Here is a 25,250-nt window from a genome sequence, read left to right as displayed (position 1 = left end):
CCTCTTTATTGTTGGAGTGCTGATTTACCATAGGAAGCAGGAACATGTTTTCTCTAGAGACTTTATTTCTCAGTGAAGACCTTGACTTTTATTGGTCTAGAATTCAATGCTGTCTGCATGAGGTGATTTTTTTTGTGTGTGTGAGCTTTCAGAATTGCCTAGGATAGTCTTAGAACACTGTGAAATATAGACATCTTTATATATACTGTTACCTTATGTGCTACTAGTTTTTCCTCTGAGCCACACAGCTGTAACAGATGTTATAGATAAAGCAGTAATTATGTAAATTTTAAGAATCAAAATAACTTTTGAAAAAAACCTCAGCTAGACAGCTCTGTGCATTCAAACTGCTTATATTTATAGTCATAAATGTAAGTAAACCATGGCAGAACATATGCAAAATAGTAAATTCATTGGATAAGTTAGACAGTTAATCAAAGGGTTGGACTCTTTCAGAGAAGGTCATGGTTCATGTATGTTTGCACTGGTGTATGAGGCAAATAAGATATATGAATGACCGGACAGATGGTGCTGATCTTCACTTGAGGGTCTTTAAACTGGGATACCCTTGCTGTACAGGACGTTTGGATCTACAAATGGCATTCGTTGAAGTAGTAGTTTCTTCCTTGTGTTCAATCCAGTAGACTGAATTCTGGTGGGATGTGTTTATATTAGTGTCCTAGGCAACTGAATAACTTAGAAACTACATACTTCAAAAGGGGCAGGGAAGGGCCTAGATACAGGAGATACCAAAGTGAAGGTATTGTTTGGCATACTTGCTGCAGCTCTGAATTGTTTTTTGACTACTTATATATTCCAGGAAAACTGATTCTGGACTTTTTCAAAGGATGTGCTAACAAACTTTATTTTATTTCTAGGCTCTTGGATTTCTATATGCATCTGGTCTAGGAGTCAATTCTAGTCAAGCTAAGGTAACTTAGAAATTTTCTGTGTGTGCTCTTGTATTTTACCTTGGAGGCAGTTGTTAAATAACCAATGATTTTGTTTTAAGGCCCTGGTGTATTACACTTTTGGAGCTTTAGGAGGAAATCTGATCGCCCATATGATTTTGGTAAGTAAGATAGTTAATAACTTAGCACATGCAAGAACCTTTTCGTACTCTTAAATTTTTAATGTAAGATTTGCATTCATGTAAATACACTATCCAAATATTACATCATCATGCATGCATTGGGTGGGTAATAGGATCTTCCCTGCTATTCCTTGTTAGCTTATTTTAAGCTATATACCACTATGAATTTAGATGGACCATATTTAATCTCTTGCCTTAAAGCAGAAGTGTCAGACTTTTAACTTCTATAGGCTAATGAAAATTGTGAAAGCCAGAAATCTTTACAGAAGATGTTGGTTTAATTATTATTGTGAGATTTAAGAGAAGGTGCAATGTGTATAAGTGAAAGGCTTTAGGTTTTCACCCATAATTATCATTCTGTGTATTTGCTTTTTCCTGAGTAATACCTGAAGTATATTGGCTATGCTTAACTTTTAAGGGTGTCAGTCAGTTGCTTTTGATGCAGACGGTGGACTTGTGGCTTTTGTTTTGCCTATTGTCTCATCAAATCTTCATCAAGTAATGTGAAAAAAGTTGGTAACCTGGCAAGCTGTATGTTGTCAAATAACTGATAGTTGCATAGCTTTTATATTTTTATTTCTAGGGTTACCGGTACTGGGCTGGGATAGGAGTCCTTCAAAGTTGTGAATCTGCCCTCACTCACTACCGACTCGTAGCTAATCATGGTAAAAACTTTCTACTAGGCCAATGTTCTTGACTTTCTATGCATTTCTATATCAGTCACCTAGTGTTGATAGCATTTCTAGTATCTCCTAATAGTATAAAAATAGAATTCCTGATATTAAACAAGTTATCTATTCGGCTCTGAATCACTTAATACTCTCCAAGTAACAGTTTGAAGCTCTGTAGAGATCTGCTTTTACTAAGTTGCAGTCTAATATTTGTGTTAAACACAACTTTCTGAAAATTTCTTACCTGTTTTCCAGTTGCTAGTGATATTTCTTTGACTGGTGGCACAGTGGTTCAGCGAATTCGCTTAGCAGATGAAGTAGAAAATCCAGGAATGGCAAGTGGGATGCTAGAAGAAGACTTGATTCAGTATTATCAGTTTTTAGCAGAGAAGGGAGATGTACAAGCACAGGTAAGATTAAGTTCACCTGATGGCATGCAGAGGTTTTCAAGAATTGGAGAAACAGCTTTATGAAATATGGAAATATGTTGGTGCTTTAGTTTTCTCTTCCTCATAAATAACCTGGTTGCTATTTCCTGATTAGTTTTTATAAGAGGCTTATATTTTAGTGTAGTGAAGGTAGAACTTTGACAGAAAATTAAAATTTTTGTTGAAAATAAGTCCAAAACATTACAACTTCAGTATCTTAGGAAGCAGGATCTTGGCTTTCACTAGGAACCAGCCAGACTAGTTTAAGAATAGTGTAGAGGAAGCCTTGATCAAAAGAACTGTCCCTGATCAAAAGAACTGGCTCTGACAGGGACCTGAATTTCTTGCTGCTTCTGCTTTTCTGTGACTTCTGCATGCTGCAGATGGGACCTCTCCTACACACAGTGCAGGAGAGGAGGATACTAATACAGGCAAATTGTCACAATTCAGCTTGGTCATATATGACTTAAGAATTAGGTAGGCAGAATTCAAATGAACAGTTATTATTTTGTATCTAAAACAGTCATGTCACTTTTATTTTCACATGTAGGGTAATGTGAAAAAACGGGACTGTATTGTAGTTACTGAAGCAAATATGTGCCTTCAGACCTTGTGGCATCTTTAACTGATACGGTCTGTTTTTGTGCATGTAATTAGCTCATTGGCATCTGTACTACTAGAAAAAGAGAGTACTTAGGGAAAAGTGACTTATTTACAATGCAAAATTTATGTTTAGGTTGGCCTTGGACAGTTGCATTTGCATGGAGGAAGAGGAGTAGAGCAAAATCATCAGGTACCCTTTCTATATATCTCTCAGTATTACACTTGGCAGAGGAGAAAGTATAGCTGAGACCACAGTGAAGCAAAAGTGTTTAAGTACCATTGTGAGGTATTTAATTACTTCAGTAGTCTTGTTCAGTAAAATTAATTAATTCAATAAAATTTGATCTTTATGTAACTAGTACATGGAGCTGATTTTCTTACACAGTTAGCTTAAGACTAATCATCTTAGAAAGTCAAAAACAAGTACAAGGTTTTCATCGAGTAGTACTTGAAACTGGCTGAGCTTTCGTACATGCACTAGAATCTTCATGATGCACTGCGTGTGTCTTGGCAATGACAGTCAAGTTTGTGGCTTGCAATAATATTTTGCTTCTGTAGACAAAACAGTGCAACTTTCAATGCTAAGGATATTAAGTGTGCATAGAAAATAGAACTTCTGCAGATGTAAGCCAACCTAGCTACTGCTTACAGAAGTTAAAATATCTAACCTCTTCTTAAACTATGCATTGAAAAAATGGAGAGCTGTAAGAGTGTGCAGTCCTGAGAAGTACTTCACGCAGATATCAACCAGAAATTATTTAATGTTCATCACATTTAAAATACCCTAAAATGACTGCTCTAGAAGGGTTCAGAGATGATACCAAGTGGTCAGAATGAGTATAACCAGGCTCTGTGTAAAACTGGAATAGGAACTGGAGATATTTTCTCTTCTAAACACGGTTTGAGGGTACTATAGGAAGTAAGATTAATGTGTGTATCTCGTGCACAGTAGCAGTTGTAGTTTGTTTTTTTTTTTTTTTCTCTGTATTTTGGAATACATTGTTGAGAGAGATTGCTGCTCTATATTCTGAGTATAAGTGTGGGGATAATAATCTTATTATTATCCTCAGAAGAACCCCATAACTTGGCAAACCACCTACTCGCCTCTGCTCCATTTGCAGGAAAAGGTACTTGAATCATAGTCATGGTGGCTAAAATACTTGGGTTTTTTTCCTGCAGCGAGCATTTGAGTACTTCAATCAAGCAGCTAATGCTGGCAATTCACATGCCATGGCCTTTCTAGGAAAGGTAAGATATGAACACCCTCAACAGTAAGCAAATTGCCTTCCTTTCCATTAAAAATAACAAATATTTCCTTTTTTCAAGTATCAGGCAGTCTAAAACTTGAATGCTGGAATCTAAGTATTTCTGGTTTGCTACTGTTTTGAATAGTCCTGCAAGATTCGATTATTGTTGTCTCATTATGTCTAGTCTAAATTTTCTGCTTGCTCCTTCAGGAAGTTCCTTCCTTTAGGAACTTTTGTTTTTTCTAAATAGTGCTTGAACTACATTTTTTTTTAATTAAATAGTTAAATACCTAAAGGTCCTTTTTCTGTGATGGCATTCAAAACCCAGGTTAAGCCCCTATCCTCTTCCATACTGTACATGGGGAAAAGCTAGGCTTCTCAAAATTTTGCCTAGTGAGAAATACTAAGTTCAGGAAGGAAAGGGCAAAGACATAGGTGTTCTTATTCTGTGCAGAGAACTGAAACATCCGAGTCAGAGTTGTCAATAGGTCTGCATCTACTCCTAAACAAAGCTGGAGTCTATCTGCAAGGTGGGCCACTGTATCAGTTTTCTCAGATTTAAGTCCTTTTTTTAATCTAAAACATGATTGATGAGCTTCTATTGGTGATGTTAACGTGTTATTGCGTAGAGAGGTATTTAGGTCGCTTGCCTGAGATCTGGGTTGCAGGCTACCTTCACCCTGTGAGGAGCTAAATCCTTATTACCCCATCTGAGTACCCTCTAAGGTTAGGCTGCAGTAAGCAGCAGCTCTAGCTCATCTTTTTCAGGCTGTCACTGCAGTACAGGATGCAAAATTCATGTCCTTAGAGTGTGAAAAAATAGCATAATGTGATGGTCAAAGCACCTGACAGGAGAAATTGCAGATTCATGCTTTCTCTGCTGCTTGGGTGTTTTGTATCTAATAAATGCTGGAAAGAATGCAGTTTAGTAACCAGTTTTTCCTTTGTTTTCACAAAGTATTTTAACTGCCAGTATAGTTGGATTTCCATTGGTCTCACACAATTTTTTCCTGATTATGTATTCTTCACTGCACACTAGTAGAACTCAAAAATGAAGGGTATTTTCATAGAAACTGTAATTTTATGGGCAGTTCATTCTACATTAGACAGTTAAACCATCTGAAGTTTACAAGAGACATGTTTTCTGCTTCTGGACAAGTTCTTTACTGATCATTCAGTAATGCAATAGTCAAAATAGTCTAGTAGTTCAATAGACTACCTCTCATATAGAAAGTGAAGATGATTCCATGATCTCCATGCTAAACTGACTTCTTCAGCTGTTTTTCAATAATGCCTTTTTGCTTCAGATGTACTCAGAAGGAAGTGATGTTGTACCTCAGAGCAACGAAACAGCTCTTCAGTATTTCAAGAAAGCTGCTGATATGGTATGATTATCTGTAAGCTAGAAATACAGCATATGCACTAAAAAGTTGATTAGCTCAGAAATGCTGCAGATGCTTCTTTTTGCGCATTTCCATGTGCGTACACCTACTCCCAACTTCTGTCCTGGCTTAGCCCATAATTAACCCTGCTCATATAGGATGTTGGAAACTGCCTCCAGTTCTGGTCAAGGTACTTTATAAAGCTGTGTTTGGCACAAGGAGTCTAACTCTCATGAATGCTGGCATCAGTATGAAATACTGTCCACCTAAATAGCCTGCAGTTCTGTTAAATGTTAATTCTCATTAATCTGGAGTTGTGTTGTCACAGAAATTTACAAGGCACTGATACTATGTTGCTTTGGTTCTGTTTTGTGGTCAGTGAACAGATAATGTTTTTGGTTTTATGCCTTTCATCTCATTGGAGTGTTTGTTTTTTTGCTGTTCGTCCCTTGTGTCTGTCTTTGACCTATCCCTTTTGGTAGCATTTGTACAGTTAAAGCATGAATAGTCCTCCAGGAAAGATGTTTAGCCTGTGAAACACACTAGATGTAGTTTTGAAAGACCATTGTAAGATATCTGTCTCCACAGTTCTTGCATTCCACAATTAGATTGCTGTTCTACACCTCTGCCCTAGAGTAAGGATCTCTCAATTTGCTAAATTCCTGCATTCACTGAAGGTTTCTGATGTGCTCCATTGCCTGTCCTGGCATTGAAGGTATGCCATAGTGCATGCTTGTGCAGAGGCAGTGGTTAGTAATGCAGCCCACAGGACAGCCACCAATCTGCCCTTAAATGAAGACAGATTCTCAGAGTTCCTAAAGTTTTGTGAACTTCTTTAGCATCCAGAACATCTCAAACTTAGAAAAACTAAAGATGAATAGGCTATTAACGCCCCACCCTCCTGTGGGTTTGGGTTCTACATCTCCTAGAGCGTTTTGAAATTGCACAGTAGACTTCTATAATGAGTGTTGAAAGCTTTTCTTTTTTCTGTTAATCACCTGTGTAGTTACTGATTAAAAGTTACCACAGGTGCTATTTGCTCCCTAACTAACTGTTACTTACTAGGAGCAGTTACAAAGCAAATCTATCTTAAGCACTATTTGTTTTAGTGATGTTAAAAACATACCAAATATGAAAGACATAGCTGTAGGTTTTGCCTTTTTTTGCAGAAGTGTTTTCCTGTGTTTTCAGGGTAATCCAGTTGGACAGAGTGGATTAGGAATGGCTTACCTCTACGGAAGAGGTGTTCCAGTGGTAAGCTTTTGACAGTTGCCTTTCTAATCATAAGTGATTGTGTAACTTCTTGTGGTCAACAGACCTTTTCTCTGAAGGGAAGTACTGTGGAAGACTTAATTGTGAAGATTTCTGTTACACTGAAAACTTCATGAGGAAATCTGTAATATTAAAAAAAAAACCTCACTATGGAGTTAACAGCTATGAAATGTGCCGAGTTCCCTCTAAGAAGTTTGAAAATGTTGCTGAAGCTATTAGAAATGCATATCAGTTTTGAATTTTTATTAGTAATTTTGAACTTGACTCTAATTTTCTTGTGAAATAAACCAAATCCTAACTGTCCCCATTCTGTGTCTCTTGTGAGAGTGGAGGAACACTTTGAAACTTTTAATTAGTTCATTTGCCTTTTTGTTTTTCCCACAAGAAGGTTTCTTGTCAAATGTTTTATAGTTATCAATGCAAACAGAGATTCAAAAGTTGAATTAATCCAAACTTGAGGAAATAAGTTAAATAATAGTTTTAGAAACAGAACAGGGCATCCATTCTGTTCAGCATAACTATTCATAGCAATTCTGTATGTGGATGCTAGCTTTGAGATAGCTACAGACTTAAGACATGCTAATATCATTGTAGGCTATTTCATATTTTGTTTTCAAATTTTGACCAGGTGAATATTTTTGCACTAGAACATCTCACTATAATTTTTCTGTAATATAGGTCTGTCCTTACACATGCATGCATGCATATTTTCTTTCTTTACTTAAATTGTGGTGTATTGCAAGGCACTAATGACTGGACCGCATCTCCCTGCAGAACTATGAGCTAGCACTGAAGTATTTCCAGAAGGCTGCGGAACAGGGATGGGTTGATGGACAACTTCAACTAGGTTCCATGTATTACAGTAAGTGGCATCAAAATGATGTGCTGGGTCTAAGCTTCTGCCCTTTCAGTAACTGTCCACCAGGTGGCAATAGAAGTGTGTGTGTATATATATATATTTCATACAACTTTGCTTTTCAAGAGAAATGAATAGCAATGACTTCTTTCTTTTAGATGGCATTGGAGTTAAGAGAGACTATAAACAAGCTTTGAAATATTTTAACTTGGCCTCCCAGGGTGGCCACATTCTGGCTTTTTATAATCTGGCTCAGATGCACGCTACTGGCACTGGAGTGATGCGATCCTGTCATACGGCTGTTGAGGTAAGGTCATCCATTTATAAAGGTCAAATAATACTGACTTGCAAAAGGTTGGCTATAACCAGATCAGTTTATATAGGAAGTTCATCTTGGCTAAAATCCACTGGTGACTGCAGAGCTGAGGCTATCAAAAGGAAAAGTGATATATTATCAAACTCCTTTGTGTCTCTTGAGAAAAATCTTTACGTTTTATGTTGATACGGCAAGTTTATATTTGCTTTACTAACATAGGAGAAAATCAAAAGAATGTAATACAAAGCAAACATTGGTATTTTATAAGTACTAAATTCTTCATTTAGACATGGGTTTCAGTGTAACAAGAAAGCTGATACTAAGAATAATTCTGAGTAAGCACCTGAATCTTGGCATGTATTTGCTTAGTAACCTGTATCTTAAAGTAAGCCTTTCTTAAGCAGTGAGTTTGTCTATCAGGTTTTTTCCTGTGAAATGTAAATATTTTGAACAGGCTTTTGAATGTTAAAGATTTACCTCTTGCAAAACCTAAATTTCTGAATTTTCTGACAACCAGTCTTCTCCCAATTTTTTTTTTCCTCTGCAGTTGTTTAAGAATGTATGTGAACGGGGGCGTTGGTCTGAGAGACTGATGACTGCCTACAATAGCTATAAAGATGGTGATTCAAATTCTGCTGTGGTTCAGTATCTTCTTCTGGCAGAACAAGGCTACGAAGTTGCACAAAGCAATGCTGCTTTCATACTTGATCAGAGTAAGGACCTGAATTTGTACGGATTTTTTTTTTTTTTTAGTTGACCTGCAGTAGCCCATTTAGTAGAACACCATGCTTGAAGATACAATTACGTAGCTCTTGTTCAGTTAGAATCTACTTCAGTGAGACTCTTGTCCTCTTTCCTGCTTTTCACACTGGAAAGCAGTCCGCTTTAATTTTCACCTCTAAGGATAGCTTTCTGGCCTAAGAGAGTACAATTATATTCTCACCTAGGGGATTTAAAAATGGGATAGGGAGAGAGTGCTTCAGAAACTTGCATAGTGCTGAACATTCTCTTCCCTGGACTTCCTAAACACAGCCTTATCGTTTCATTTTTAAATCTATAAAGTAGGAATTACATTAGTTCTGCCATTGGCCCTTACCATGCATACAAGCTTCGGTTTCCTTTGTTATTTACCCTGTAATGTCTTTTTTCAGCACTTTTTTATTTTTTCTTCCCAGATATTTTTTTGTAACTTCTGCTATTCTTGAAGTGACGAAGAGCTGGGCAGTCAATTCTGTTAGTTTTGGCAAAACTTGTCCCAGGTCATAGGGAAACAATGGAAGTACGAGTGACAAATCTTTCTAGAAACTACAAACCCCAGTATTTTAAATTTTCTGGATCTCAAACCCAAAAATGTAGGGGTCTCATTAGCAGCTTTAGGGCTTTGTATCTTAATATGAAAATCAGCTATTGATGGCTGATAGACTAATCTAACATCTTAATTTCCAGTTAATTTTTTCGAAGTTGCCTTAGTGACTCATCTTCAGATGAGCTACAGCAGTGACAGTCATGGCTGGGAGTGCATTCTTGCAAAGAAATAGCATCTTGCCACGGGTTAAAATTCAGATTGTCATTACTCCGATATATCTGCATCTCTATAGGAGATAAATTTTAAATTATTTTGTACACGTTATACAGGAAAAACTGTATGTCAACTGTGAAATATTTTAGCTGAAACTAAACTTACACTAGAAGTAAAAAGGGTTATAAATCCTTTGAACTGTCTAAACTGATACTTCAGCAATCCTCAAATTATGACATGAACAAGTAAAATAACTTCTGAAGTAGCTTGTAGCACTGCTGTGTAAAATATGCAGTCTCTGGCTGGTTAAGGAGTTTAAGCCTTCATTTTACTTGACTAGTCTTGTTTTTCAAATGGTCAAACTAAAATAGCTTATACTTTAGCATTGATTTGAATGCCTCTTTGTCAGAGCCCAAACTGTGTGCTCTTAAGACTTGTATCTTCTGGCATTTCTCGAGTATGCTTCAGAATATCCTAGCACAGGAATGGGAGAGACACTTGGTAAACACTATTTCAGAGTGAAATAATACAGTTTGTTCCTAGCCCTTGTGCGGACAGGTATATGGAAAGACCACATAAATGAAAGGTGGTTTATAAGTTTCAGATGGGCTGAATCTTGTTTGCGCTATAGCACAGATTACTTCAAGTTTTGCATTGATTTCAGCAGACTGAATATAAGCATGGGGTTTTTTTTGTAGTCTTGTGTGTATATACCATGGGCCTATCTAACTGAATTACTTTCTTCTCTAGAAGAAGCTAGCATAGTAGGAGAAAATGAAACCTATCCTCGAGCTTTACTTCACTGGAATAGAGCAGCTTCTCAAGGTATGTCCGTACCTCCCAATTTCAATTGGTTTATTTTTAGTAGAGCCACTAATGTTTGATTTCTATTTTTTATGAAACAGGAAAGGAGGCAAAGCTTACCTCCTTCTGTTCAACATTAGTTATATTCCACATAAGGTAGTTACTGTTCTTTGTTCCACTGTTAGCTGTAATGTCATTGCAAAATGCTTACAGTTCTGAGCCATTCTGAGATCCTGAAGCTGAAAAGTACTAAAACAAAAATGTACGGTGTGTTTCTTTTGCCATTCCATATGAAATTACGGAGCAATGCTAAGCAGGATTAGGAATGTTTACGCTGACTTTTCTAAAAATAAATCCACTTGGAAAAATAGATACGAAGTACCCTTTAGGATTTTGGTACTGGTCATCATTTATAGGAAATGCAATTTCCAATTCGAAGCAAGCAAGCTCAGTTATGAAGAATGCAGTCTTGATATCCAGCCAACCTGGGTTTAAACTCTGGTGCTTGTGATCTTATCCTAAAATAAGCAAAACTGAACTTAATCATTAAATATCTCAGTGTGAGGTCTCTAACGTTCATATGGGTGCATCTACATTAATGTCTGCCTACTAGCTTTTTACTTAAGATCAAGTGTATCATGCAAATGGAGCCGAAGAGTTTTGTCTTATTCTTCAGACCTACTTGGCCTTTAATAGAAAGTTAGAAATTGAGAGGATGGAATGGTTAAGTATTCAGTTACCAAGTGATGATGACATATGTAATGCCTTCGCTTTTATTTTTCAAGTTTTCACTGTCTCTGTTGTAAAAACAAAGATGAAGCCCTTAATGATCGTATAACAAATTAAAAGCTTTTTCTATAATAAGTGACTATGAACAACACGATATAGCTTTTCAACTGATGCCACTAAATAGCAATAACAACGTTGGTAGGTGTTGTGGTTTAGGCCTGGTTGGCAGCCAACCACAATGCAGCACCTCTCTCTCCCTTCCCCTCCGGCAATGATAAGGGACAGAGAGCCAGGCTTGGGGTCCGAGATAGGACTGGGATGGGGGAAAATCCCCCTTTTATGATCATGAGCAAAAGGCAGACTCGTTAGGGGAAGAAAAAAAAGAACATACATTTATTACAGACACTGACAACACATAACAGAGTAGGACAGTGAGAAGCATTGCCACATCTTGAGAACACCTTCCCCCCACCCCTCCCTTCTTCCCGGGCTCAGCTCTGCTCCCGATATCTCTACCTCCTCCCCCAGTGGTGCAGGGGCAGGGAATGGGGGGTGCAGTCAGTGCTGCCACTTCCTTCATCTTCGGTGAGGGGAGTGTCCGGAACTTGTTACCCCCTGCTCCATCGTGGTCCCCCTCTCACAGGAGACAGTCCTCCACAAACTTTCTCTGACTTGAATTCCTCCCATGGGCCGCAGCGTTCCCCACACTGCTCCATCATGGGTCACTAACTTTCTCCGACTGGATTCCCTCCCATGGCTGCAGCCCTTCCCGAGCTGCTCCGGCGTGGGACTCCCCCGCATGCTGCAATCCTCCCAGCACTGAATTACAGCAGCGGGGCTACCTTTTTCCATGAGACCCCGGCCTTCTTCGGGCACAGAACCTTGATCAGCCGAGCAGGAACAACAGGCTGTAAATCAATGTCTGCTCCACCGTAGATCTTCATGGGTGGCAGGGGGGGCCGCCCTGCCGTCTCCCCACAGGATACAGCGGGGTCTCTGCTCCGGCACACCTCCCCCCTCCTTTCTTCCTCCGTTCCTCCACTGACCTTGGTGTTCATGCAGCTGCAGCAACTCCTCCTCACCAGTCCCACTGCCCGTCACCACGTCCCTTCTTAAATACGTTATCGCAGAGGCGCAGCCGATTGGCTCAATTTCCCAAACAGAAATGGAGCTGACGTGGAGCTGGGGGAGCTTCGAGAAGCTTCTCACAGGGGGCCGCCCCGATAGCCCCCTCCCCTGCCACCAAAAAACTCCACCACTCACTCAACCCAGGACAGTAGGATTACTGGGAAAAGGACCTTCCTGAAAGTAGAAATTGGTTGCGTTTTGGTTAGCTAAACCAAATTTAAACAAACAGTTTATGTGAGGGAGGAGGAAAAAATGAAACAGTTTATGCAAACTGTGGAAAGTAATACTTAAAGCCTTTATTGCATCTTCATGTGAAACTAAAAAGCTTGCTTTGCCTTGCTATTTTATCTTTTTTTTTGGTTGTTTCTTGATTTATAGGATATACTGTTGCAAGAATTAAACTTGGAGATTACCATTTTTATGGTTTTGGTACCGATGTTGATTATGAAACTGCTTTTATTCACTATCGACTGGCATCAGAGCAACAGCACAGTGCTCAAGCAATGTTTAATCTGGGCTACATGCATGAGAAGGGATTGGGTATCAAGCAGGTGAGTAAGCTGTAGGTTGATAGTCTGCTTCATTACATTGCGTTTACTAATACTAGATTAAGTCCATAGCCACTTGGTAGGAATTAGCATGTCCCCCAGTACATCCTTCAGTATCAGATGGGTAAGTGTATCCACTTCACACTTACCTATGTGAAGACATGAGGCATAGACAGCGGGGAAAAACTATTTGCCCAAAATTGGGAAGGTAGCAAAGGGAGCCATGTGCTTGAGTAATGCTTTGAAGAGTCTGAAGTGTAATGAAATGAATGCAGATCAATTCCAGGTTCAGAGTATTTTAACACAAGACTGTTTTCCTCCTCTCAAACACTGATTAATTTGTTTTCTACATCCTGACATTTTGAAAACAAGTTCTGTCTATATCTTCAAGTAACAAACCATAAGCACCAACAATAATGTGATTATTAGCTATGTTTTTTTTTCAAATTAGGCTAGGCCACAACTTGCTTTACAAACTACATTGCCTAAAGGAAGGCAGTATATCTGATTCTCTTAGGAAGCCTATGGTGTATTGCTATCCATGAGTTAAGTAAGACTTACGGAATCCAGAGCAACATGTTTTTGTATGTGTCAAAATAATGTGATTAGTAATTGCATACTAATTTTGAGCAGCCTGCCTTACCTTAATATATGATTAATTCATGCAATTAATGTAGTAATCTAGTAGCATCTTCTGGGTTACCTGAAAACTGTAAGAAAGGGTTTCATTTTCCTTATTTTCAGTGAGCATCAACATTTGTTTTTTGGTGTTTTTGCACCTTTCAGTTATTCTGTTGGTCTATTAAAAGAGACTAATTCTTGCATGTTTTCTCCTAAATTCTTGGCAAAAGGTTGGAACATTGAAGGGCAAGTCTTAGGTCAATATTGTTACTTTAACAGCAGCAAGCAATCAACATTTAAAAACTGCTTACTGACTTAGCCATAGAAGTGGCAATACAGTACCCAAACAGCATTATTTTGAAAGCTTACCTTCAAATTTTGTTTTAGGACTGTTTTCTATTTTTAAGTGAGTCATGAAAACTAATTAACTTCTGAAAAATAGCCTGCAGCTAAAAGCAGCAGTGCTAAAGTTGGGATGCTTTCTTTTAGAAAAAAAAAATCCTTTTGGATTTTTGTATTTCTTGCTTTAAATTGGGAAGCAAAAGAATTAAGTAATAAAAACTTTGAAAATGTTATTACATCATGTTCAGCATAACTGCTAAGAATTCGAGAAAAATTAGTCCTAATGCTCTGATTTGCACAGGGTATTCTCCAACCTGAAGCAGAGATGGCTACACGTAGATAGCTGAAATGAGTACACAGGGACTCACAATGAGCATATGCAGCCTTGCTGCATGCAGATGAATAATACTTCCCTCTCATACAGATCCACTATGGAAGAAAGAGTTGAACTGCAAGGGAAATGGAGACAGTTAATATAGGTATGGGAGAGAAGCACTGAGACTAAGCAAGGAAACTTTGTGTATAAAACCGGTCTTAAGAATCCTGGTATACGTAAAGTCTTTGCTTGCTGTGCCCTAAAATATTACAACTGTAAGATGAGAGGATGGAGATTTAGGATTGACTAGATAAAACTAAAATGGTGCTGGGCAAGAATATTCTGAAAAAGGCTAAGACTGAGTTTTGAATGAAGCAAAAGAATATTTGGCTTTCCTTTCCCAAAATGGAAACTGCTGAATTTTGAGCATCTCTGAAAATGACTGACAGTTAAAATCATGCTTCCTGATGTAGCAGGTGTTGTCTTCCACTGAAGTGTCTGTTGTTCCACTGGAGACCTGTAGAAGGGACATATAAAGATTTTAGCACTACAGTATCGATTGAATTGGGGATTTAGTCTGTTGAAGAAAGGGATGTGTACTCACTCTCTCCCCATCTGCCCATGTCATTAAGATAGCAAGCACTCCAAAGTTGGGGAGAATGCTCCAATAAGGTGGCTTGCACAACTTCAGGTCACTGTTGATTCTGGATAATCCTGAATAACTTTGGGTATTCTTACTGTTTTGTTTGTTGTTTTGTTTTGGTTTTCCCCAAACAGCTTTTGCCTTACTCTTTCTTTACTTACTGAATAGTCTTTCTTATATATAGGATTCTGTGTTTTACTTCCTGTTCATAGATGGTTTTCAGACTCATACCAGGTCAAGTATTAAGGCCCTTCAGAAATCTCAGGTGTACACTGCTACATACTTTCTACAGATTTAATGTTGTCCAATTCCTGAGTTTGCACATCAGAATAAAAACTGTTTCCATATACTACTCAAAATGAGAACGAATTCATTTTTTCATGGTCTTCTCTAAGATTTGGCATGGTATTTCAGTGCTATTTGTGTGTTTTCAGCTAAGACTCCTACAGCTCTCACTTGTCTGTCAAGTGAGAGTGAAGAATGTGTAAGCAGAATGAAATGCTTGCTAATTAGAAATTAAAATAAGCCATGATTTAGGATCTGCTTCTACACTGGTACTAGCACAGTACAAAGGAGGTAGGGAAACTCTTTTAAATAGTTATACAAAAACAGACTTTCCAGGCTTAAGGGGTATTTGGAGTAGTTCTATTGAATTAAAATACTAAAATGTGAGCTAGTACATCTCATTCACATAATGAGTTGATTTTCATACTGTTATCTCCACATGTGTTATGGAACTGAGCTTTGCTGTATCAATGAACAGAAAATCCTTACAGTATTTCACAATCAGGATAAAATTATAAAATGAACATGTGGCATGAATTCCTGGAGATTTCTTTTATTTTAAGTGTCCAACTTTGGAACACTTCCAGAGCTAAGTCTTACACAGGCCTGTCCTTCACATCACTGAGTGAACATAGGTGATTTGTATCCATGTATCCTAACATTGCACAGTATGTATCTGAAGCAGAGCCAAAAAAATCACAAACAAGGAACGTCAAACTATTCAGGTACACATATCCTCTCTTGTTCTTGTGCCAACTACCACAGAAGAGAACACTAATTTAATTCCTAAATTTGCTGGCTGTTTGTGCTCGTGCTTTTGCTAGGCCGCCCTCACTATTGCAAGTTACGTCTGTTTTGGATAAGGAGCAGAATCTAATGTGGGAGTATGTGCTGAAATGGTTAGCAGCTGCACTAGGCAGCAGGCAATCTGTAATGTAACTGGGAGGAGATACTACTGTGTATTCCTTTGGCTTATGTTTTCTTAGTCTTTTGTGTTTGGTGTGGTGTTGGAGATGTTAGAGTGTATTAGAGTTACCTAAATATGTGCCTTAGTTTACCGTGTTTGGATTGAATACATCAATACTAATCTCTTTGTGAGCTTCGATTCTAGTATCGGATAGCTTCATCCTCAGATTGAAGCTTCCCTTTACTTGTCTATTCAAAGGTGAGCAACCCTCAGAAAAAAAAAAAATAGAAGTTTTACTGACTAGTTTTTGCTTAACTTGTCCAAAAACCTTGTATTCAAATGACAGTGTATAATACTTATAGAAAAAACTCTGTTTTATGGTTATTTTTTCAAGTTCTTAAAAATTGAGCTTTGTATTTTCTTAACTTCAGGACATTCATCTTGCAAAACGATTCTATGACATGGCAGCTGAAGCAAGTCCAGATGCTCAGGTTCCAGTCTTCCTAGCACTTTGCAAGCTTGGAGTAATTTATTCCTTGCAGTATGTACGAGAAATCAATGTAAGTAATGCAGAATTAAAAGGAAAAACAGCAACTGTGTGTTCCATTTTTAAAAGAAGCTTGAGTTGTAATCTTAAGTAGAAGTCTTGAGCCTTCTGAAAATTTAGGATAGATGTGTTTTGTGTTGTTGTGTGTTAAAGTTACTGAAGCTGTGATTCCTATTTCTTATTTGTGCAGTTGTGTGAAACTGAAATGTGTGTAGCCAGTGCTCTTCTGTGCTGTTCTTCCCTTGAAGAGAATTTCCCTAACCTGTTTGACTGTTCTTATCCATAACCATCTGCTATCAAAGTTAAGCAGATGATTACAATGACATAATCACTGTTCGGGAAGAAATAGTTTTTAGTAGCCCTAATTCTCATGCTATTTTATATTCGGCTGTAACAATCCCATCTGAGTGGTGTTTGATTTCTGTGGGGAAAAAAAATACTGCTTGTATTTGGTAGTTTAGCTGCTGTGCAGGGTTTCTGCTGAGGGATGGCAATGAAAAAAGTATCTCCCTGGAATTTAAGTGAAGTCTTTCCATATAGTGTCTGAAACATTTCTCAGTATCCTGATATCTTACTGCCCTTTGGATTACTTACTAAGTTCAAATGGTACAGAAGTTATTGCCACTTAGAGCAAATGCAAATACAGGCAATCCAGCTAAATTTGACAAAATTTGATAGTCTTAAGACTGGGGACTTGCAGGAGTGGACAGTCAAAATATTTCAAAGCAATTGAGCAAATGGCCATGTAGGACTCGGATAAACTAGTATGCAGAACACTGATATTCCAAGTTTTAAGTCTGGTGACGGAGACTTAAATTGACAGTGACTGTAGTAATATCAGATACAGTAGTGAAGCATAAAGGGTGTGTTGGCTAATGCTTATGCAAATGAAAGTCTGATTAAAAGGCAGTTCAATCAAAACCAGCTGTAAGTCACTTTAACTTCCCTGTACCTTATCTGCACAAATCTCAGCACGTTACCACATAAGTGGTCTGGGGCATAATGTTCTGGCATTCATGGTCGTCTGCTGATGGCTTCCAATTTGGCTGGACTGATCAGTTCACTGTCTCTGTGTATGTGGTAATTGCTCCTCTTTCTTTGAGACAACGAGTGTGGTTACATACGTTATTCTGATTCAAATTGTGTAGTTTACATGCTTTGTATGTGAAAGCTACAAAGCTGTGTATCAAGAACATCCATCTCTACAAGAGCAAATGGAATAGGTCATTCTATACAGTGCGACTCTTGGTCTTACTGGCATTTAGCTCCTGGAAATTAAGAATGTCACTGATGTGATACTATTTTTTCAGAGAGGAAAAGAGCTACTGAAATTTTAAAACGGGTCCTTGTACATGAAGGATATTACAAGTCAAATTTAAAATCAAAGTAACTTCCCATTCTTGCTCTTTGACATGATGATGTGGACTTTTTGTGTCTTAGATAAGGGAGATATTCTCACATATTGATATGGACCAGCTGCTGGGGCCTGAGTGGGACCTTTACCTTATGACCATCATCGCCTTGCTTCTGGGAACAATTATAGCTTACAGACAAAGACAACATCAGGCAATTCCCAGACCAGCAGGACTGCGGCCAGCTGTGCCTCAACAAGAACCACCACCAGAGCATCAACCACCACAATAGCAACAATGGCCTCAGTGAAAGAACTGGATTTTTCCTAAAGGAACAATTTTCATTGTGATTTAGGACTTTGGATCAACGGTCCCTCCCCCAAAAGAGGCGCAAAGAGGTTTAAAAAAAAAAAAGTCTGAAAGCTGCTTAGAATGATGCCTTTTTTTCAGGGATAAGAAAATTCTTTTGAAACTGATTTGAATGTTATTTCAGTGCCAATGGAATAACACTATGGCTTTTTTCATGGAAACACAAGAGTGCTACTACAAAAATGTTGCCTGCTGTATCTAATTCCTCTTTATTCCGAGTCCTTTTCATCTCCTAGAGAGAGAGCAAAAGGCTGGCATTGGAAGGTTTTTGCTTGCTTGATAGCAGTTGCCCTATATAAAAATAATAACAATAATTTTATGGCCAATTTCAGTCCAAGAAGCTGAACTATATTCAAACTCTAAAAAAAACTAGAGCTCTATAAACTTATATTCTGATCTGCATCCCAAGTATTTCTACAATCCTTATTTCCTTATCTCTTAGTATTTCTTATACTTCAGTCTTTTATGCTGTCTTGGATAGTTTAACGTGGATTATTTATAAACTCTAAAACAGCCAGCAAAACATGCCACTCTCCATTTGTGCTTTTTTTTGTTTTCAGTATTTTCCTCCATTCTCCTTAGACTAGACAGTTCTCAGCAGACAGTATGTAGCCCAGGAGGCAGATTTGGACAGACTGGGTCTTTAAAGCTCATCAGTTGAAAACAATCCATGCAGTGCCCAGATTTACATCATTCTAAAACTTTTTTGGAGCCTGTGCACTTATACTTCATGACATAAAAACAAATTGGTAGTGTTCCTAAATTACTCAAACTTGCTCTTACAAAGAGGCTGAGTCTAGATTGCAGAAAGCACCAGTATTATTGTGGACACTGAAGAAAGGACAGAATCAGAAATCTCAGTGAATTAGCTTATTCTTCTGTTTGGTTTTAGAGGTGGAAGTTTTGTATTTAATTTTCAATGATCCTGTAAGTGATCTGCACTGTAAGAAACCTGTGTGGTATCTTATGCATGCATCTGTTTAATACATCTACAAAAAAGGGCCCCAAAGATGCATATTCTCTAAAAAAGGTCATGGGTTTATGCCAATGATGCTGCTCCAAAGTTTGGCTGACTGATAAAAATTGTATGTTAGATTACAGCAGTGCTCTGGCTGTCACCAACCTCTCTTGTACCTGGTGTACGTGAGGTCAAAATAACATCTCTGGCTATGCCATTTTGAGGATCCCTTGTAACAAGAAAACCAAAAGAGAAAGAGTAATGTTTGGTGGCCTGTTGATACCACTAGATCAGTGCAGAGGCCTTTTAATTAGTGTAAAGAATACAACCTGTGGACTAACTAATGTTTTTAGACTGCAAGAGGAATCTTCACTTAGTAATGATTTTCACTGAACAATAGTTTCAGGGTTTGGGGGTGGGAAGCAGTGGGGGAGTAGCTTAGAGGCAAGAAATGCCAAAATTTCTGTTCTTATTTACCAATGGTAGTTAAATACTTCTGTGCTAGCATTAAACCCTCTGAATATATTGTCTTAAAGCTGAATGAAATACAAATGAGAGGTTTTAGCTGCTTTCTGACAAAAACTGTTGTGTTTAAAGGGTTAAGGGCTTCCTTTCATGCAAATCTTTCTCCAGTGGATTGGCAGCAACATATCAATATGCTTTATTTAGAATTGAGATTTTGGTATGGTTTCACACTTAGTACATTTGTAAGGAGACTTGCACAATATATCTGTAGTTTGGGAAAGATGATAAGCAATCCGCTCTTCTGTAAACGGAAATGTCATGGATGACTAGTATTAAAATATAGGTAGAACTTCTCAGTACTTCAAAACGCTTATGCTGGTTATGTGAAGACAAATCTTTTGTTTTAGTTTGGAGGGTTGCAGCATGGGATAGAAGAATGTCTTGTTCAGTCTTAATCATCATTAGCAAATGGAACAGTATTGAAGTTAAATGTAGTGTCTAAAATGTACAGCACTCCCCAGCTGCATTTCTAAGATATCTGTGACTTCTGAACACGCCCTCTGAAGTATTTTTGCCTCTGTCACTTAATAGCTCTCTTTAGCTTGGCATGAATAAATTAAAGATGATATGGAAAATGTTTTTCAGTTAAATACCATTGGTTCATTGGTATTGGTATCTTAGGATGGATGTTTTAACAATTTTTTTATTGCATTATTAAAATGTTTTGGTTTTTTGATCTACTAGAACTAAATTCTAAAAGCTATATCTTACTTGCATGAGAATCTTAGCATTGCTGCTATATGACCGTCATAGCTGACTTTCAGTGAACCTGATGCATTTTTACATCCAACAAATCAGCAGAAGAAAATGATTGAAGATCAGCAAGTTGTTTCAGTTCAAAGAACTGTATTTTGAAGAAGCAATAAGGAAGCCTTTCTCCTGCTTTTTTCCCTTCCACCAAATTACTACCACTAACTTTTTTAGATGACATTCATTTGAATTAAGTGGTAGTAGTAAAAAATGTACTTATATAAGTAACGATGAGTTAACTCAGGGATTAAAGAAAAGATTAAGTTTTCTAAATCAGTTGTCTACAACATGACTTAAATTTTTGTGACAATCCCTTGCTACTCTGTTCTGAATCTTGCATTTTGAGGGAAGTGTATTTTACTCTTACTAGCAATATGTTTCTTGTGCACCCAGTTCATCAAGCGGCTTTTTTCCTGAAGGAGATGGGTTGCTCAGTTTGCTGCAGTGAAGTACTATTCCCTTTTGGTTGAACACAGGTTGTCTTACAGTTTAGATGCAGGAGTATTTTAGAAGGGAAACTTGATTTAAGAGAAGCATTTCTGGGTATGTTCAGCATGTTTTGAATGGAAAAATTGTATTTTTTTTCTGTCTGTAGTTATATAGGCCAGAGCCTGCCTATTTGGCCTTCCCAGACACATGTTCTTATCTCCCTGCACAGAGTGGAAGTACAGACGTTGTCAGTGGGAGTTTTATATGTAGAAAAACTGGAAGGATACGGGAGAATAACACTGTTCTGCACCTCAAATTATTAATCAAACACACTAACTGTTCTTGCTGGTTGAAAGAAATGCTGAACTGTTGAGAGAACAGGATTCTAGTTCATCAGTATGAAACTTGTCCCAGAGATGTCTGAAATAATTTTCCTTTATATTGTCCATCATGGGACAATGTAGTAGAAGATAAGGCCTTTGATACAGACATCCCAGTGAGACTCTTACAAGACAGATTTACTTACTTTTTAGTCATCTTCCATAAGTCAACTGCTCTTACTAGAGTTACAAAAAAAAATAATCAAACTATCAATTGTTACTCTTTTTGGAGAAGAACATTAAAACACAGATTGTGAAAGGACTTTTAAGACTATGCATTATCTAGTTTCCACCTATTATATGCTAGTTTTGGCCTATAAAAGGGGATCACACCTTTGCAAGTTGCTTCCTTTTTAGATAGGCAACAATAAACTGAAATTCTATTTTTGTTTCAGAGACTATTAAACTAAAAAGTTTGATTTGAACTACTGCAAATGCATATGGCAAATAGGGAGTATTGGGGGGAACCCTTTGTTTTTATCAGCTGCAGTTCTTTAAAGGGTCTTGTAGGAGTTTTGTAAATTTATTTTGTATTTAAAATCAGTATAAAGGCTGGTCAAATGTAATATAATTGTGTAAACAAATTCTGTTAATAGAAAGATGTACAGATTCATTTTGTACTGTATCTTTAATCTTGTGAAATAAAGATACCACCTGTGTGGTTACCTTCAGTGTTCACAGTGGTTATGATAACAAAGGATGTCAATTGTTAGTCATATGCACTCATATATGCCACTGCTAAATGCATCCCTTCCAATGATGCTTACACTTCCTTAACTTCTATTCCTTTTCAGAAAAAGAAATCTGTTAATTTAGGAGGAGCATAGAAAGGGGGAAAGTATGCATTGTGTCTTCAGCTGTGCTAGAAACCTGCCCTGTGCGTGTGACCCTTTCTTCAGTGTATACAGCATCTGTACTGTGTGGCAGACACAGAACTGCTGTGATTTGAGACCAGTGACCAGTAACTTCAAGATTACTATTGCATTCTCAGTACTCAGATGGGCCTAATACAATGACTAGAAAGAGATACTGGGGGAGGGACTGATCCAAGCTGACAAGTTTGCTTGCTTTTCAGCCTTTTTCAACCCGCGCTCATCCCTTCAGGCTCTACCTGTTGCGACTTGAGAGTCTTCCCTCAAAAATGTATTAGGCTGGTTTGCTTTCCCATGCCCTTATTAACCTGGGAGAAGGAAAGTAAGGAGTGAGGGAGCAATGATAACAGCTATGGAAAGCGTTAATAGGGGAGCTGTCTGGGGCATCAGCCCCAATTGCATAGTTTTCTAAAGTGATGGGGGGCTGCCCACCTTGTCTGCCGCTGGCAGGAGCGCTTGCTGCGGGTAGGAGACAGAACTGCGGGCACTAAAACCAGCTTGAGTCTGACTAATGTAGCTTAAGTTTAGTGAGGTCATCCCTCACTTTCCAAAAGAGCCCACGGCTTGAGATGCAGTTGTTGATGTGCCCAGGTGAGGGGTGGTCAGGAGCACAGATACCTTAATTTACTTGTAGCCTGGAGTCAAGAGGGAATTGTTTTCTGTGGTGGGAATGGAGTACCAGACATATAAATGATTGGGTGGTTTTGTGGGGTTTTGGATTTTTTGTTTCTTGTTTATTTTTTTTAAAGAGCCACTAAATAATGTTCATCAAAAACTAGTATTTTTGTTTTGTTTGATTTTTACGTTGCTTTATTCTCCTTAGTCTAAAAGTAAACAACTACATTTAAAATATGAATAGAAGGTATAGTTTGTAAACCTGCAACATCTGTGTCATTAAAATGCATTATTTGGTATAATGCCAAAATGTTTTTCTTCATCTCTAAATGATCATGAGTGTAATGGCATTTCTGAATCCTGACTTTAATTCCTGTTTTTATAAAGAATTATTGAGGAAAAAAGTCACTCTAGTGTACTAGTTTTTAAAAAAATAATTTAGAAGACTGTAAATGACTTCTTCCAAAGCTAAATTGTAAGGGTGTGCCATCTATCCAGGTAACAAATACTTCAACATTAGTCTTAGCTTTCAATTTTGGAAAGAAATATAAGTGGAGATGCAGCACCACTGTAGTTGCATTTCAATTAGCAAGAGGTAAATGTGACTTAATTTCCGCAGTGGAGTAGCTGGTTTCTGTAGTGAGTCTCAGAATGTTTTTATCCTGAAGGGTTTCAGTGCCACTGCTGTTTATTCTGGTAAGCTTTTCTCAAGAATGCAGCAGCATTCCAGACAGACCTTCATCTAAGGGATAGCTTGCTCAAAAAGTTACTTCTTTGATACCCAACTTTTGGGGCTTTCCACATAATACTGGTTGCAATTCCAGACTGTTTACAAGAACTTGGAAGAATATTAATTTTTGTGTTGAAAACCACTTAAATCCTATTTCACCAATTCTGCTGTCGGACATTTTCTGTATTTTCTTCCTTATTTTTTTCTATGCTTGTTTTAATACATACTCATCCTTCCTCCTAAACCCAGGCATAAACTTTACTGTAAAGTTAGATGTTCCAGTTCCCATTTGTTATTTATTATTGTGGCTCCGTTTCTGTACAAGATTTATATGAAAATTTTTCTCTCCTTATTGCTTCTAATTAATTGTTCTTGCTGAAAAAAAAAAAAAAATGTACCTGGCGTGTGTGTTTGCAGCCACAAGGGGGCATCAGATATTAAATTGTGCCTCGGACTTGTTAAATATTTCAGGTTTCAAAGACAAGGAAAGAAGTAACCTCCACACTTTCATTGTCCCGTCATGGGAGGATGTGTATGTATATCTACGTGTGTGTATATACCAAGAGAGAGAGAAAAGAGTGGTTACAGGAGCTTCAGAAAATTACTTATCAAAATGAAATAAATCAGTACTCTTATTTCTCTTATAGTTATACAGCAAAAGTTCAAAATTATAAATCATTGTAGCTTCTGGAAAGACCCACTAAAGAATTACCCTCCCAGGACTGTTAAAGCATTTTTTTTTAATATGTATATCCATCAACCTGCTGTTGCCCTAGTCTGTCTTCCAATATCTTTTGGAATATTATGTACAGATAAACCATGGACTAGTTGGGCACAATTTACAGGACAGTGGCTGCTTTTGCAAAGTTAAATCCAGATTTTCTGAGAGTACAAGTGTTTTCCCACTAAAGCAAGTAAAAATGTTCAGCAACAGGTGATGAAGATTTATTTTAAAACTACTTTTTCACTGAGACCATCTGGTGAAATATTCGAGCTATCCAAATAACTTGAAATCTGTATTTTACAATAGTTTACAGTATTTGTTTCTGTCCAGTCTTACTTTAAAGTTTGGTAGTATCTGGACTTTGCTATATCCTGAAACTCCATTAGTTAATGGCATTTTAGGTGCTTCTAAATAAGATTTTTTTTTTTTTAATTTGGAAAGTTTTCCCAAATCTACTCAACAACTGTTTTAAAGGAAAAGCTTGCATTAGTAGTATTAAAAATGGATACGTGGGGAAAAAGATTAAATATACTTCATAGACTTCAAAGTCATTATTGTAGCTGATGTTAAAACTACTAAAGAAATATGTAGCATGTTCCAGTTTAAGGTTTATAACTTTGGATTATAAAATGATACTGCTTGGAGAATTATCCAGGTTGGAATTCAAAGGCTAAAGGCCTGAAAAATCTATGTGTTTGGTGAGTTCTCCAGTAGCTGACAACCTTTGTTACTGATGCTGTGAGATCAAGAAGACTTGACTTCCTTCTTTTTGGGTTGTATTTAGTTTAATCTTTGGTGCTCGTCACTGATTACAGGACGGGACAGTCCATTAGGAAGAACAGCCACACCAAAACATGTACACATTTTATTGTGGAATCAAGAGCGTAATGTTAAATGTTCATCTGTAGTTGGATAACTAAAGTATTTAATATCTTTCACAAATAATTTTGAGTCTGACTTGATTGTTGAAATCTGGGAAGCATTGCACAGAAGGGAGGTGACTATAGTAAGAGAATTCAGACCCAGTGAGATAAACGTGGTGATCTCACTGCATGCAGCTGTGTTGGCTTTTTCTGCCCCTTTGCTAAACAAACAGCCTTACTGAGGAGTTTCCTACTTTCCTACTAGGAGTATGATCTTTTATGCCATGGAAGGCAAAGGGTGCGAGTAGGTAGGAACTTCTCAAAACAGAGCAAGAAAGAAGAGTTCATTCATTAATGCATTATCTCTCAACTAACAAATATTGTAGCGAATGCTATATATTAACTATGTTTGTCTACTCTGATATC

The 25,250-nt window shown here is 37.6% G+C and overlaps 1 protein-coding gene across 2 annotated transcripts in view; it reads left to right on the top strand.

Annotated features, from left to right (window-relative positions):
- SEL1L (SEL1L adaptor subunit of ERAD E3 ubiquitin ligase) overlaps positions 1 to 21,698 on the top strand; it is a 36,140-nt gene extending 14,442 nt beyond the window's left edge. The window contains exons 7-21 of one of the 2 annotated variants that reach the window (XM_042790981.1): positions 879 to 932; positions 1,013 to 1,072; positions 1,677 to 1,758; positions 2,020 to 2,174; positions 2,929 to 2,985; positions 3,975 to 4,043; positions 5,350 to 5,427; positions 6,616 to 6,678; positions 7,471 to 7,558; positions 7,711 to 7,859; positions 8,416 to 8,581; positions 10,141 to 10,212; positions 12,427 to 12,599; positions 16,142 to 16,270; positions 17,698 to 21,698. In XM_042790981.1, the coding sequence (XP_042646915.1) occupies positions 879 to 932; positions 1,013 to 1,072; positions 1,677 to 1,758; positions 2,020 to 2,174; positions 2,929 to 2,985; positions 3,975 to 4,043; positions 5,350 to 5,427; positions 6,616 to 6,678; positions 7,471 to 7,558; positions 7,711 to 7,859; positions 8,416 to 8,581; positions 10,141 to 10,212; positions 12,427 to 12,599; positions 16,142 to 16,270; positions 17,698 to 17,901 (1,599 nt within the window). In that variant the 3' untranslated portion in view covers positions 17,902 to 21,698. Of the gene's footprint in view, positions 1 to 878; positions 933 to 1,012; positions 1,073 to 1,676; positions 1,759 to 2,019; positions 2,175 to 2,928; positions 2,986 to 3,974; positions 4,044 to 5,349; positions 5,428 to 6,615; positions 6,679 to 7,470; positions 7,559 to 7,710; positions 7,860 to 8,415; positions 8,582 to 10,137; positions 10,213 to 12,426; positions 12,600 to 16,141; positions 16,271 to 17,697 lie in introns of both variants that reach the window. The other variant, XM_042790980.1, reaches the window with a different exon arrangement.
- The last annotated feature ends 3,552 nt before the right edge of the window (positions 21,699 to 25,250 follow it).

The sequence above is a fragment of the Tyto alba genome, unplaced genomic scaffold, assembly GCF_018691265.1.
Source record: "Tyto alba isolate M040663 unplaced genomic scaffold, T.alba_DEE_v4.0 Super-Scaffold_18, whole genome shotgun sequence".
NCBI classification, from domain to species: Eukaryota; Metazoa; Chordata; class Aves; order Strigiformes; family Tytonidae; genus Tyto; species Tyto alba.
This window is presented reverse-complemented; position numbering and strand designations above follow the sequence as displayed.